The sequence below is a fragment of the Xiphophorus couchianus genome, chromosome 7, assembly GCF_001444195.1.
Source record: "Xiphophorus couchianus chromosome 7, X_couchianus-1.0, whole genome shotgun sequence".
Taxonomy (NCBI): domain Eukaryota; kingdom Metazoa; phylum Chordata; class Actinopteri; order Cyprinodontiformes; family Poeciliidae; genus Xiphophorus; species Xiphophorus couchianus.
In genome coordinates, this window is record NC_040234.1 from 24010825 (window position 1) to 24026394 (window position 15570).

General features: G+C 39.5%; 1 protein-coding gene and 1 long non-coding RNA gene across 3 annotated transcripts in view; one reads left to right on the forward strand and one right to left on the reverse strand.

Annotated features, from left to right (window-relative positions):
- Nucleotides 1-15570, reverse strand: part of lin7b (lin-7 homolog B (C. elegans)) — a 49748-nt gene that overhangs the window by 8716 nt on the left and 25462 nt on the right. The window contains exons 3-7 of one of the 2 annotated variants that reach the window (XM_028022558.1): nt 9484-9602; nt 4388-4459; nt 1201-1283; nt 679-752; nt 498-602 (exon numbers count right to left, since the gene is read on the reverse strand). In XM_028022558.1, the coding sequence (XP_027878359.1) occupies nt 498-602; nt 679-752; nt 1201-1283; nt 4388-4459; nt 9484-9602 (453 nt within the window). The remainder of the gene's footprint in view (nt 1-497; nt 603-678; nt 753-1200; nt 1284-4387; nt 4460-9483; nt 9603-15570) is intronic. The other variant, XM_028022557.1, reaches the window with a different exon arrangement.
- LOC114147869 (uncharacterized) lies at nt 3806-6479 on the forward strand. Its single transcript, XR_003596155.1, has 3 exons — nt 3806-3818; nt 3992-3997; nt 5424-6479. It is a non-coding gene; the product is annotated as an uncharacterized LOC114147869 (long non-coding RNA).

Below are 15570 nucleotides of genomic sequence, written 5' to 3' on the forward strand. Positions count from 1 at the left end.
AGAGGCCCGAGGATGAATTAAACCCAGCATGTTATTTTATAACTATTTTACTGCTTTAGTCCACAATTTGAGTAAGCAGTGCAACTAATCACGTTTTTAGAATTTGTCCGTGGTCTTAAAAGACGGGCTCAATTGAAACTCGGTCGCAAGCTTTTTACCCCATCCGGGCGTATGCTTTCACAAGGATTAATTTTTTTGTGTGGTTTCACTTCCCCAAAACCAACCAATGTCCAACTGGGACATCTTCCGCGCTCCTCCCAAGAGTTGATACCCTATACCACTGTTTTTCAACCTTTTTTGAGCCAAGGTACATTGTTTTCATTGAAAAAATCGCAAGGCACACCACCAACCAAAAATGTAAACAAATGATAGTCTATAGCCACCTATATTAAATATATAGTCATTCTTATCAAAGTGTCTTGAATAGGAATCAAATAAACACAAAAATGTATTTTTTTATCATATTTTATATTTCATCATTTCAAATTGCACTTAACATGTCCACTTCAAAAGTAGTCCCAACCACTTAGCCATAAGTGGTTGGGACTGCAGCTGGCGTAGTTTTTCTCCTGATGCCAGAATGTCGGGAACTGGAAGTGGTCCTACAAACATCAGTGACATAATCATAATAAGTTTTGACAAAGGAAACATAGGTACAAAAAAATAAACCAGTTATACCTGTGTAAGCTCTGTAAAGTGTGGAGTGCAGATATCTTTTCACCATAGTTTTGGGCTTCCGCACCACCACGTCGCTGACAGGTTTAGGATGTATCCCCTTACAAGAAATACACAGAAAGATATGTCAAACTAAAGAACAAATAAAGGGATGGGTGAGCAATTTGTTAGGACATAATGATTTGGCACAGTTTAGATTTTTACCCAACTTGCAAATAAAACTAATTGACAGCAGTTGAGCCTGTATTTTTTTCACTGCCTACAAAAAAAAGACATTTTAGAAACAAATCATGAGAGAAATTATATTTGACACAAGTAATATTGAGATTACAACAAATTTATACGGCACTTATAAAATACAAGTGGGAAAGGAACCTAAATGGCTGCACGACACAATCAAAGGAGGAATAAATTGTGTACAACTATAGTACTGTTATTTTAAGATCATATATATGACAGTATATGTAATTTAGAGTATGTGGATATCACATACCATAGGACAGTGTTCCTCTGTGTTTTTCTTACCTGTGTTCTTGGTCTGTGCCATTTTTGTAAATCACTTGTGCAGGAGGAACAGTTGGCAGCTGGAATTGGCAGTAGTGTGCAGTCTGGTAAAGAAGTGCAACTACATGATTGCAAAATCCTTTACCACCTGCACAGCTACAGGAATAATCCAATAATTCAGCCTTTTCTTTTCCAACACCCAGTGATATTTAAAATAGACAAGTGTTTCAGCAACACATATACATCAATACATATAGCATGTTTAGCTTTAAACAAGTAATAGATTCTAGTTTGAAGGTAAGGTTCAACAACAGCAGAAAAAAAACACAGACTATGTTGCAACAGAAACAGAAAACAAATAGTAACCACTGAACAGGAAGATGTTAGAATAAGCTCTGAGTCCAGAAGTCGTGAGGAAAAGTTCTTCAGCTGTCAAATATGAACAGGAACTCGAACGAACAAGAGCCAACCGGTTTCTGACTGTTTCAAACCTGCAGCTAGCGCGGTTCCTCATTTTTCTTCGTGGATCTGAAGCATCTAGCTCTGACAACTACCTGTCCCTCGACAATATTTGACACTACAGGCATGCAGAAGTAAAGCATAGTTTCAACATTAAGCATCATCTAGTATCTCATAGCTAAGTTCTAGCATGCTGTTTTTCACAAACTGTACTGGCAAATACATTTCAGAATGTCAAAATATATTTGAAAAGTTTAAACTACGTCTGTCTCCAATATTTCACGTAAATTAGCAAACTAAGTTAGGCTTCATTACGATGTTTGTGTAGTTCATATATTGTAGCTATAGGTTAGCTCGCTAAGCTACGTCTTTTCTTACCTTGATAGCTGTGGATATATTCTTCGTGGAAGAACTTGTTTCCTTTCACATATTTGTTGGTGGGTGAATTCGCCGCTGCGATTTCCTCCGCATCAGCGAAAGAAAGTGCTAGCAAATTAAGTAAGGCTGATGAAAAGCACCGGAGGAGGAGAGACATTTTTCATTGTACTTGAATTACAGTCACCAAAACAGGAAGTGCCCCAGCCCTTTCAGATGCAGCTTCCGGTTGTCGTGAAAAAGGTCTATTCTCTTGTTTTAACGTACAATGCTATGTACCTACTGCCATCTAGTGATAAGGAAATTACATGATTTCGCCGCTAGTGACTACTACAGCACAGACACTCGAAAATGGCATATTATTTGCAGATAATAAATTAGTTTTCAAAAAATCTTTTTAGAAAAATTAGGTGAAATTGGATAATTTCCACGGCACACCTGACGATCACTCAGGAGTGATCGTCAGGTGTGCCGTGGAAATGGTGGGGACATGTCCACACCAGTCTAGTTAACACATATTGGTTGTGGATAGGACCTACTAGATCTACCTATCTTTGTCCATGGTCTTGGTGGTAGTTCTTCATGAAGATCAACGCCTAGCGTTGATCTTCATGAAGAAGCTGATTGAGCACACAAGTTGAACAGTTTCTGATCAGTTTCTCTACATCAAAGTCCATGGTGGGCCAGTAAAATTTGCTCCTCAGATACTGTCCCTCTCCCCCACATGAGTCTCATGTCAGCTTTACAGTGCTTCCTTCACCCTTGCTCTTTGAAGTACCATGCTGTGTCCTCTCAGCACAAGTCCAACATATGTGCTGAACTCCCCAGTTCAGCACATATGGCTGCAACTCTGACCAAATTGGGTTTGTCCATTTTCCTGTTTTCAGTTGCTTCATTATGTCATCCTTTGTCATTTTCTGCTTTATGTCCTAAAAGCTCGTGGCTTGCACCTCATGCAAGCCATGAGGTGCAAGCACTATCAGCACTATGCCCACATACATTTTCACATACTCATTGTTTTTTGACTCTGGTAAAGTAAATTGTGAAATGAATATGTTACGTTGGACATTCCGACTATGTGTTCTATTCTATAATCATAGAATTGCTGTCTCAAACCAAGTTTATTTGCTAAAACTGACCATAAGAGGGCTGCGGGGGAGGTTTGCAGAGCAGAGTCAGTTTGAAGAGTTAACTTAGCTCTCTACAAATTCGTTCTAAAATGTTCCACAGTACATACGCATCCTAAATCCCTGTGTTCTGTCTAAGAATAGCAACATTCTTTTGGGGTCCATGAATGGCTTGCAGGTTACTGGTTTGTTCTGTCCATCTGATTGGATCTGTAGCAAAATTGCACCTAATCCTACTGGACTAGCATCACTAATTACAACTGTTGGTGCATCTAGGTGAAAGGAGGATAGGCATGACTCACACACCAATCCTTCTTTCGTTACTTGGATTTATCTTTCTGTTTCACTTGTCCACTCCCATGCTTATCCCTTCCTACTCACCGTCTTTAGAGGTTCTGATAAGGTTGCATAGTTTGGTATAAATTTCATCAGAAATCCACAAAGCATCAGGTCTGGATGCTATACTATCACTAGAAGATACTACATATCATCTTCTTCACTTGAAAACTGGACTTTTCGAGTACAGTTTAATTCCTGTTTTGGTGATCACATGTCAAAGTATCTCAATCTGATGTAATCGAAGATGCACTTGCCTCTGTTGAGGATTAGACCGCTGCTAATCCTCAACAGAGGACAGGTAGTATCATTGACATCATTTGATAGCAAAGACTGAAGGTTGTTTTAAAAGGTTGAAGCAAATTAATGAGACAATCTAGACCTGTCTCATTAATTTTTTTTTTTTTTTTTTTTTTTTTTAAATGATTCTGTTGAACCACAATTCAAAAGCAATGTCTGATTTTCAGGGCTGCACAGTGGCGCAGTTGGTAGCACTGTTGCCTTGCAGCAAGAAGGTCCTGGTTTCGATTCCCGGCCGGGGTCTTTCTGCATGGAGTTTGCATGTTCTCCCTGTGCATGCGTGGGTTCTCTCCGGGTACTCCGGCTTCCTCCCACAGTCCAAAAACATGACTGTCAGGTCAATTGGTTTCTCTAAATTCTCCCTGGGTGTGAGTGTGTGTGTGCATGGTTGTTTGTCCTGTATGTCTCTGTGTTGCCCTGCGACAGACTGGCGACCTGTCCAGGGTGTACCCCGCCTCTCGCCCGGAACGTAGCTGGAGTTGGGCACCAGCAACCCTCCCGACCCCATTAGGGACAAGGGTGAACAGAAAATGGATGGATGGATGGATGTCTGATTTTCATAATTTATGTATATAAACAATAGGGTATTGTGTGGATTGTGTTGACAATACCTTGGCTGTTGCTTGGGCTCGGACCTCTGGACCTCCGGCAATATCCAGTGTGTCATATAGCTGCTCATATACCTAAAAAAAACAACAAAAGAAAATTTAAAAAGAACATGGTAAAATGTGAAGGATACATGCAGAATGCTTTGTGAAAGCATTCACAAATTTTATTTTGTACTATAATAGCTGCAAACATGGGATTTTCTTGGGACTTTATGTGAAAAGTGCAGAATTACTAAGTGGAAGGCAGTGAATTTGTGGTTGGTACTTTTTCTTTCCAAATTAATTCATAAATAACTTCTTTAGCACTTTGCAGTCAATTAATATATAATTAATTCAATACAGTCATCAATACAAAGCTGTGCTGTATACTAGGTATAAAACACTGCAATCGACCTTAGTTAAAAAAATAAAAATAAAACGCAGCAGATTGCATTGAATCACTGGCTTTGCAGCAATCTTCATGTTGGGACAGCACCTTAACAAGAAAAGGCCTCTGGCAGAAAGTGGCTTGGATTTGTATTCTATGGGTCCTTTTCAGTTAACAACTTAATGCAGTTGGTTTGACTTTCTTAGATTGACAAATTTTTATCACATGACATTTAAGCCAAATCTAACTTCAAGTTCAGTTCAAATTCAAAAATACTTTATTAATCCCAAAAGAAAATTAAATGTTGTAACTCATATTATTTTAGCTTCTGGAAGTCTGAAGTAGACAAAGTGAAAATGAGTACACTTCTCTGTAGTGCTCCTGTTCTGCTGACCACCTGGTTAGACACACAATCCTTCAGTCGCTCAAGCTGCGGTCTTTTTGTCACCTGATTACCTTGAGTTTTGACAAAGCAAATTAGACTGAATTGCATTAAATGCACTGGAGAACATGATTCTCACAGTGCTGCCTCCTTTGACCAGATGAGAGAAGGTTGGTTAAACATGTGTATGATCCATCAATTCATCCATTATCATACATGCTTATTCCTAGTGGGGTTGCCAGGGGTGCTGGTGCCTATCTCCAGCAGTTAACGGGTGTTCGTTACTCTAGCAATAGTCAGCCCCGCCCACTCCTCACAACTCCTCTGAGCTGACTACTGACCAGTTCTCTGTCTAACAGGTCCGGAATATCTCTAAGACCTGGGTCTTACCCTACAGGAGGTCTATGAGAGATAACCTGTTTAAACTGGTGGTGAGAGAGGCTTGTCTAGCTCTAACTACCTTCGATCCAGAAGTTACGACCCTCTACAGTTAAGGAACAGTCAACTGAGTAGCCCTCACAGCTGCGAATTCCCAACAACCACTTCTGTTAATGGTAACCCCCTCTCTTAAATAACCTGCACTTGGAAATGGCTAGATTAGATTTAGTGACTTAGATTCAAGTCCCAGGGTCGTTATTTTTATACTCACTAAAGGAAAGTCCGAAGCCACCACATTACTGGAATCATGTACACTAATTTTACTTTAATTGGAGAAACTAAAATAACCAATGACCCAATTAATTTCAATGTCCACCAACCTCTACAAAATTTTAAAAAGATATATTTTATTAAGCAAGCTTTAGCAGGGATAAGTGACATACAGATTAATTATTAGAGATTACATTTCTAATTTAAAATAATAAAATCAACATAAACCAAACATTTCATCCTAACTCCCTTCCCTGACCTGTGTCACTAGTAAACTGAGAGATGCTTTTGGGGAGCAGTTCAACTCATACCCAGATGGCAGTTGATCTTGGCAACAGAAGTCTTTAATTCCTTGGTTCAGAATCTTTGTCTTTGTGTAGTAAAATCCTCTTTAGAATAGAAGCAAAGCTGAATTGGTCCTTGTCCTTTGAACATCCAATTCTTCATCCCTCCCGGGATCTTTGTCTTTTCTCCAAGTCCGTTGCGGTTGGTTTGAGGTCGTTGGGTTGAGGCAGAGTCGGCGGTAGAATCAGGAGCCGGGGCTGGGGGCTGATGGATCTTGTCCCTTCTTGGCGGCGCGAAGTCTCAACTTCCCCGTGGCTCTAGGGTGGGGTCCTCTGCTGATGTTTCCTCTGCGTCCTCTTGTTGATTCGTCTTGGCGCCGCGGACTAAGAGCGGTTTCTTCCTCTTTCTGCCGTCTTTTATACTACCTCAGCCCATTGTTGTGTATGGGGGAGATGGTGTACGTGACTTCTTGAATGTTCGATGAGTCTGTGGAAAGTCCCAACCTTTCCCAACCATCAGCCCTTGCGTGACTCACAGCGCCAAACATCATGTGAACTTCCCCTTTTTGCAAGGCCATCTGGTGACTTTCGCAATTGTACTTCCCCAAAATTCTCCTGCTTCTCTGCTCTGCTCAGCTTGCCTATTGTGACACAGCCTGGGAACAGGACCTCACTTATTACTTTAATTCCATCTTTTTAAGTCAACACATTTCTGTTAATTCATTATAAATCATTAACACAATCATTTTATCGTTTACATTCATCATAACTTTAAGTATGATGTTAAATCAACACATTCCTATAATCCATTATCAATTATTAATCATGACTGTAAATCACATACATAATTATCAATCATAATCATCATGTTTGTATAAGCATTACGGATTAAAATACAAAAATACATTTCAGAAAATCATTCAGTGTTTATATGTTTTATGTTTAATTATACTTAAATCAAACTCCAAGATTACTTATTTCTCTCAAGCCTTTATGCTCTGTTTTCTGCGTGTACCTGGAAAGATCTCACAACCCTATGCCAGTTTTTACGACACGGGCAAGAGGTGGGTTACACCCTGGACAGGTCGCCAGTCCATCACAGTGCCAGGTATACCATGGCATCTTTAATTCCAATTCAGTATTCAAATGGAAATTCCCCTGTCACTTGCTGGGGGTTCTCATATGTGCTTTTATGCTTACTCAGGTGGGCCAACAGGAATTTCATAATCTGGTATGTCATGCTATATATGTCATCTGGTCCAGTGTCGTTAATGACTCATGGGTGAGATTTCTTTGGTACCAAAACCAGGCAGGATGTCTTCCTCAACACTGTAGCCATCTCTTGGTTCCAGTGTTTAAGAAGTGCTACAGAATCCCACAGCTTCTTTGCACAGGCCATCAGAATTTGGGGCATGTCCAAGGCTTCAGCCTTGCAGTGCATGAACCTACTATTTGGCCACCCCTAACCAGTGTGCACAAGTAGAAATGGTCGCAGTGGGCCCAGCCGTACATGAAGATTAATTTTCAAACAGACTTGTTCACTGATGACTGCTGTGCAACCCTGGATGGTCCAGATGGATGCAGTAGTGGATTGGTGATGGATAGCCACCACATCCCAACACAGTTGTGACGTCAGCAAGGAGGTGGTGGAGTAATTCTTTTGGGCTGAAATCATGGGAAGAGAGCTAGTTGGCCCCTTCAGAGTCCCTGAAGATGTGAAAATGACCTCTGCAAAGGATATGAACTTTCTGACTGATCACTTTCTTTCATGGTTCAAAAAGAAGAGCCGTACCATCCGTAGCAAAATCATCTTCATGCATGACAATGCACCATCTCATGCTGCAAGGAATACCACTGTGTCATTGGCTGCTATAGGCATGAAAGGGGAGAAACTCATGGTTTGGTCACCATCTTCCTCTGACCTCAACCCTATTGAGAATATTTGGAGTTTCCTCAAGCAGAAGATCTGAGGGTGGAATGCAGTTCATATCAAAACAGCAGCTCTGTTGCTTCCTACATCCTTTGTAGGATGTATTCTGACATCCTACAAAGAAATTCAAGCAGAAACTATCCACAAACTCACAAGTTCAAAGGATGCAAAAATTGTGCAGGTGATATCAAAGAAGGGGTCTAACTCGGTCTGTTAAAATAACTTTTGATTTTAGTACATGTGACCACTTAATGCTGCACATTCAAAGAATGACCGTTTACAGTTCTTTATAATCCATAAAATGTTTAGAAAATCTGCTGTGCATAATAATTTGGAACAGTGCCTTTTGAGTTTTTTATTTTTGAAAAAAATACTGTTCTCATGGGGAGCTTTGTTCAGTAAAATTTCATTTATACTGTACTGTAATAGTTCATGACTTGAAAATTATACTGACCATCATTTGGATTGACCATTTAAGAAAATATCACTTGTATACTAATTTGGAACCTGATTATTGTTGTACTTCTTCTTGCTGTCTTTAATTTTAACTTTGACCTGCTTCTACATATTCCTCAATAACTCCCTGTTTCTCTCCTCTTTGAGATCACCGGTGAGCTCGAGTTTATTAGGGAAGCATTTCTCTGTTTTGGTGAGGATAGTGCTTTTCACACAGACGTTTATAGTCAGTCACACACACAAGTATTGCATTGATGTCCTCTCCATGTGACCTGCACGCAATATCCCAGTCCAAAACCTCAAAACATCTCTGCATAACTTCTTCTGCTTTTTGTGACCATCTTCTCACAGTTTTCTTCATTACAGGTCGCCTCTTAACAAGGAGTTTTTACAAAAATATGTAAAAAATCAACCATGCCTCAGTGGTTTTGATACAGCCAGCAGGTTTAAGACCTGACAGGATGGGGCATTCAGCATGACACTGGGCAGGTAACATGTTCATGCTCTCGTGCTTCCCATACTACTTTGTTATGATTATGGATGGCCAAATCTAAAAAAAAAAGCAAACATCCTTCCAGCTACACAACATGCAGCTGGAAGGATGACAAGAGAAAATAATCAAATAATGATCCACAAAAATGTTTTTCTACCAGAAACGAAGGAGTTAAAGTTTAAAGAAAAGAAAATTCAGAATGAAAGCAACAGAGCTACTACTCCAATACACTGGCACCTTCAGAAGCGCAATTCTAGAAGTTAAGATTATTTAAAAAGTATACTGAACAAAGATTCCAGTTTGCAAATGTTGAAAAAGACAGGAAGTTAAGCAAAGAGCAGGAGGAATGAATGCAAACGCAAGCCACACTTTTTACATTTTGATTTTTTTTTAACCTTGTATTCTTCTCTTTTGACTTTACAAATATGTTAAGCCCCCTTCCCCAATGCATTGAAGTTTGCAGTTTGAACTCAGACAAAATAAATAAAAGCTTTAAGGTCAGACCATATTACATGAGCCTACACATTCATCAAGTGTACCTCCCTGATGGCAGCACAGAATTTGCTTTGCAGAACTCTCTGTAGGGCCTGCAGTTTGGGAGGCGGCAACTCCCCGGTTCTCTGCAGCCGGTCCAGCAGCTCAATCACCCTGCACACATCTGAAAGACAAGCCTGGGTTACTGAAAAAAACATATACAGCTGTTAGTGAAGGTTCACTCAGTCAGATTTCTCTTTTCTTAAAACTTGCTCCTCTATCATTACAATGTTTGATGGACTCATCTTCACTGTATGAATAAAGGGTCAAAGAGTTTAAGAAACTATATTTTTCAGTGTGAAATCCACACATTCTTATGTTAGCTGAGCCGCCTGTTGCGGCTCAGCTCACCTGAACCCAATTACCTCATCCTACTGGGAGTACAAGAGGAGATGACCGCCAGCACCTCTTCGCTTGAGTGTTAGCCAATTACGGGTTTTTTCCCCCCATGACGCTCAAGATCCTCCACAGACGATCTCCACTGGTGATTTCTGGAAACATCTTCCTCGCGACGCCGCGGGTCTCACCCGCTGGTTGCCCGAGTCCCACTCTCACTTCCTCCGTCGATCTCAAGTGGTCCTGGATTCCTTCCCCGCTGGTGGTCCTCGCTCTTCGGTCTCCTGGTGTGCCCGCTGTTACCTGTCCGTCCTCCTCCACGTCTGCCCACCTCCGTGCAGATCCGCTACGGCTGTAGCCTCTGCTCCCTGGAACACGGACTGTCAGCCTACGTAAGCCCCGACTCCTCAGCCGAACCCCTTCCCTGGATTGGCCGTCTACCTCACAAGTAAGAATAGCCCTGCTCCGTTGATCACGTCCTTTTCCCATTTTTCCCTGAACTCATCATCTCATTTGACTGTATTGTAGTGAGCCTACTGTTCCGTGAGTCCATCCTGAGGTGTTCCTCCCCTCTATTCCTCATTATCCACCATTGTTATAATAAACGTCTTTAACTGATTCTATGATCTCCTGTAGTGTTCTGCATATGGGCTAAGACAGTTAACTCCACCATGACAGTCATTTGCTAAATAAGAATACTTATGCATAGCTATAGCTCACTCGCAGGAGCAGAAATAACACTGCTGTTTAGAAGGCCTATGGTTAAGTTGATCTATAATTAAATTTTAATTTTGTAGTAAAATGAAATGTTAGAGGAATCATGATGCAATGTGGCTGCAATTCTCCACCTAGCCACCTGCGCAGCGTAGCCAATTTCCCCAGTCTCCAACACCAGTGGGGTCAAAGTTTGCACATTGGTAAATGGTAAATGGCCTGGACTTGAGAATGTTTTGTGTTATGGTTCGAATGTGTTATGAACCTACACATTCACCAAGTGTACCTCCCAAATGGCAGCACAGAATTTGCTTTGCAGAAATCTCTGAAGGGCCTGCAGAGAGTTCCTACAGAGGAACCTCATGTTGTGATCCTTCACAACATGAAGGATTCATCCTCTTCAGATCTCAAGTAGCCAATACACACAAAGTTGAACATATTATAATGTTATTTATGATGTAAAAATATGTATTTTTGATTGAGATGTCACAACAAGTGGAGCATATGGATCAATGCCGAAAAAAACAAAAGGAAACTGTTAGAAAAATTATCTAAGTTCATTTACTTGTGAGTTTATTTGAAAGGTTATGTTTTCATTTTATTATTTTGTTTGATGTTTACTTGATTCCTCTTCTTCTGTGAAACACTATTAACCATTTTTAGGATGTTTGCCTCGAGGCTAGAGACTTTACACATTCCTGTGTTATCAGCTCCATGTGTAACTGATTAGTTGTGGTCAGCCACATGCCCTTTTAAGGGCATGTCTACAGAAGGTTCCAGAACACCCTGTAGAAAAAGGTCATTGGTCAAATTCTTTGTGTGACTATGAAAAAGCCCAACCTCCTTCCTTGTATTTTCTAATAAAGCCAAATGCAGAGAAAGATCGGGCAGAGTTGATCCCAGACAGTGTTTTACAGCGGTATTCCGTGTCTCGGATCTTCCCTCCTTTTCTGCAGAAAAGACAATTATGTCTCTGGTTTGAATCTTTGCTAGTTAGGAATTAAAATTAACCTATCAGAAACTATCTGAATATTAACCAACTTACCTAATGGAAAGTAAATAAACCAAATGACAAAACGTACCTTCCTAATTACGAAAAACATGAGAAAACTAAGGAAACATGAACAGCAGCTCACTCCTAGAACTCCAAGAACTTTACAAGGTGTTAACATGTCACCGTTTGAGATGAGCTGAGGATGGATGGCAGGAAGTCTGTGTCAGCAGCTTTTATATCCATCACCTCCGGGAGGCCACCAATTGGATGTCTCCGGCATCTTCTAGGAGCCAATCAGGTACGGGCACCTGCACACTCACGTTTGCATGATTAAATTTATGATGCTAGTCTTAACACCCCTTTCCCAAGCATTAAACACACCCGTAAGTGTTCAAAGTCTTGCCGCAGCAAAGACCAGCGCATCAATCTGTGGTTGGAATTGCGCATTTGGGAGACAAAAACCAGCGGGTTATGATCGGTAAACACTTGTACAGGGTGCACACTAGAGCCAATATAAACTTCAAAGTTCTGTAATGCAAGTAACAAAGCAAGAGCTTCTTTTTTAATTGTACTGCAATGAAGCTAATGACTGTCAAACATTTTTGAAATGTAGCAGACAGGATGATCTTTGCCTTGCTCATCTTCTTGCAGAAGAACAGCTCTGATGCCACACAAACTTGCATCAACTTCCAGTTTAAAGGGACGCTCAAAATTTGCCACAGCCAGCACTAGTGCACTACATAACAATGCCTTGGCGGACGCAAACGCAACCTGACAAGATGAAGACCAAAGAAAGGATTTCAAAGGACTGGCAAGTTCAGTCAGTGGACTAACCACATCTGAAAGATTTCTGCAAAGTCCACAATAAAAACCACACATTCCCAAAAATCGAGGCAAATCTTTTTTTGTCTGCGGGACAGGAAAATCAACTATTGCCTGCATTTTAGCAGCAATAGGATGCATTTGACCAACCTGTTTTCCTAAGTATGTTATGGTGGCTTTACCAAACTCGGATTTTGAAGTGTTTAATGTGAGAGAAGCATCACGGAAACGACTGAGCACCTCTGAGAGTGTTTCCAGATGTTCTGACCAAGTAATAGAATAAATTACTACATTATCGAAATATGCTTCACAATTTCACACTCCAAATAATACCTTTTGCATTAAGCGTTGGAATGAGTAACGCACCCTTTATGGCAGGGTGCGTTATTCAACCCGAAAGGCATAACAGTATATTGGAGGAAATAATCAGGAGTTACAAAAGCAGAAATCTCAGAAGCTGTAGGTGTTAACCTTTTAATAGGTCCAACTTGGTGACAAATTTAGCTGCGCCAGCATGATCAATGCAGTCTTCATCGTGGGTGCACATGCGGTGTTCCTGCTTCAGTTAACATTCATCCTAACCTGTTATTTTCAGCTTCAAACATTTTCTTGGTTCCATTTTCAAGCAGGGTTGTTTCCAGATTGTGGCGTCCCGGGACAGAGTCACATGTTGACGTAGTGATGTCATCAGAATGTACTGAGTGTTTTCTATTAAATTGAGTATTGTATTTTTGTTTACAAGTTTGTTTATTTATTGAATGATTTTTCTCTCATTATTATATTATTATTATTTTATTATTGCTATTATTATTATTTTATTTTGTATACTTTAAGAGTTTATTTGAGTTAGAAGTAATTGCTTAGTTTTTTGTTGTTTTTTGGGGGGGGTTTGCTTGTTTGGACTTTCTGTGGGCGGAGCCTGTGTCTTTAAAAGCAGGGCTCTGCTCCACAGAGGAGTCTGGAAAAAATGTAGTACATCTTATTTTAAAACTTCAGGAAGGCAGGGATAGAGTGGGGTTTTAAATTTTCAATCGAGAAGACAAAAGTAGTGTTTTTTTTACAAATAAAAACATTGGGGTGGATAAAAAGTTGTATTTAGAAAGGGTTGACTGTTTTTGTTTTTTGGGAGTAATTTTTGATAAGAAATTAACTTGGGAAAATCATATAGAACATTTTATGGAGAAAAGTAAAAAGATTCTTAATACTATGAGGTGTTTAGCAGGGTTGACATGCTCAAAACACATTTTGAATCACTTAAAAATGTTATGTGTCACTAATTTGGTCAAGAATAGATTATGGGAGTGTGGTGTATGGTTCAGTGGCTAAAACTAGATAAAAAATAGATGTTATTGTTAAGAAAAAATGATTAATTTTAGTGCTTAATACAGTTTTCTGTTTTATAGAGATAAGAATAACATTGATGCTGTGTAAAAGATCGACAGCTTGTTGAGTATTTAAACCTACAAAACCAACAGCTGAAGAGGCAGTCAATAGACGGGGGTGAGGATGCATGCAGTGTGATAGGCTTAGACATTGACAATTGTTGAAAGGATGTAGATGACCTGCATGGAACAAGTACTCTTAGTTTTCGTGCTAATTACTCTCTGATTCCAACTGAACACACCTGGAAGATGGCAGCTAACATCCTTTCATCGACATCATTAAATTGACTTTTCACCATAGTGTGCTGTGAAACCCCAGTCCTCTATTGCAATTTCAGAGAAGAAATTATAGAAAAGACCATAACCATCCACCAGTCACTACAACAGCTTATTACTAAATAATTAATATAGGCTAGTGGACAGACATTTCTGCCTATAGTACACATTTAAAATCAATTAAATGGTGCAGTTGTTGTTGCTTGTTAGGTTAACAACTGACCTAACAAAACGTATGCAGTAGATCATGAACAGTTTATTAGCTGATAATTTAACCACTAAGAAAAGACATTTAATTTTGTTGTAAAGTTTGCACAAAAAAAAAGCCGTAAACAAAGGATGCAAAATATACAAAGTTTTAGAGCGCATCTGCTATTAAACTGGTTAACATGTTGTTTAAAAAAGAAAATTGAGAGTCAAGACAAGATACTAGAGGGACAAAACTTAGAAAACAACATCAGGATTTGTTGTAAGAATTACCATGCAAAGAGAAACTATGCATGGGACTTGAAATATACTGCATTTGGGTTGAAGCAGCCGATACCACAGAAAGGATTGCACAGAAAAAGCATTAGCAATTAGCATCCCTGCAGGGGGGAGGAGAGCCAAACTCACTACATCAACTTTCACGCTGATTGTCCTTGGAACAGGATAGTAATGGCCTTATTTACATAACAAAGGCGCCTCTTCACACCCTCTCTTGGAGGGCCAAACTGGCCCCTCTCTGGTAGCTCTAGGGACAGGGCCAAACTGGCCCCTCTCTGGTACCTGGACGAGGATTCCCATTTTGGGAATCTTTGGTAGTTCTAGTGTTAATTGGTACACACGTTTTGTCAAACACTGCTGAAAATTCTTGAGAAGTTTGTAAAACGGATTATTTGAAAATCATAACAGTAAAATGAAATAATGAGCTTTACAACTGTAATGTGAAATGTTTTGGGAAAATAGTAATCTTGAAGGTTTAACGCATGCTAAAATAAATTGTTCTGTTTGTTTTGAGCGTTTGCCTTTTAGGACAGGGGCAGCATTGAATATGGGTGGATTTTCTCAGCTAAAATAATAACCCTGTTTAAGCAACATCTTTATTTAACTTAGTAGACATTGTGATACATTAGCAAGTAATGTATCATCAAGGGGGAGAATATGTTACGGGTTTATCTCTTATATTGCTTAATTACAATACTGAAATTAATATTACTTAAACAAATTTTTGAAGAACATGTCTGATCTGTGCTACACATAAAAGTGAAAGGAAAATATTGTCTGGTAATATATGTGCTTATTTTAAATGGATTTGAGTTGTTCTCCATTAAAAGATGTTCTGTCAATGGGCTAAAGTATTTTGAAACCAATAGACAAATTTATAGTGATAATGAAGCATATTTTGGTTAATTAACTTGGGAAAATAATTATAAAAATTAAAAATATTATTGTGTTAGCCATTTTCAGAGCATTAATTTAATGGAGCAAGAATGTTTTAAGAAATGTTTTGAAGAATCTGTTATTGATTAAAGTTATCACTAATCAGTAAAATAACTCAGGTGGGTCTGATATGTGGGATCATAATG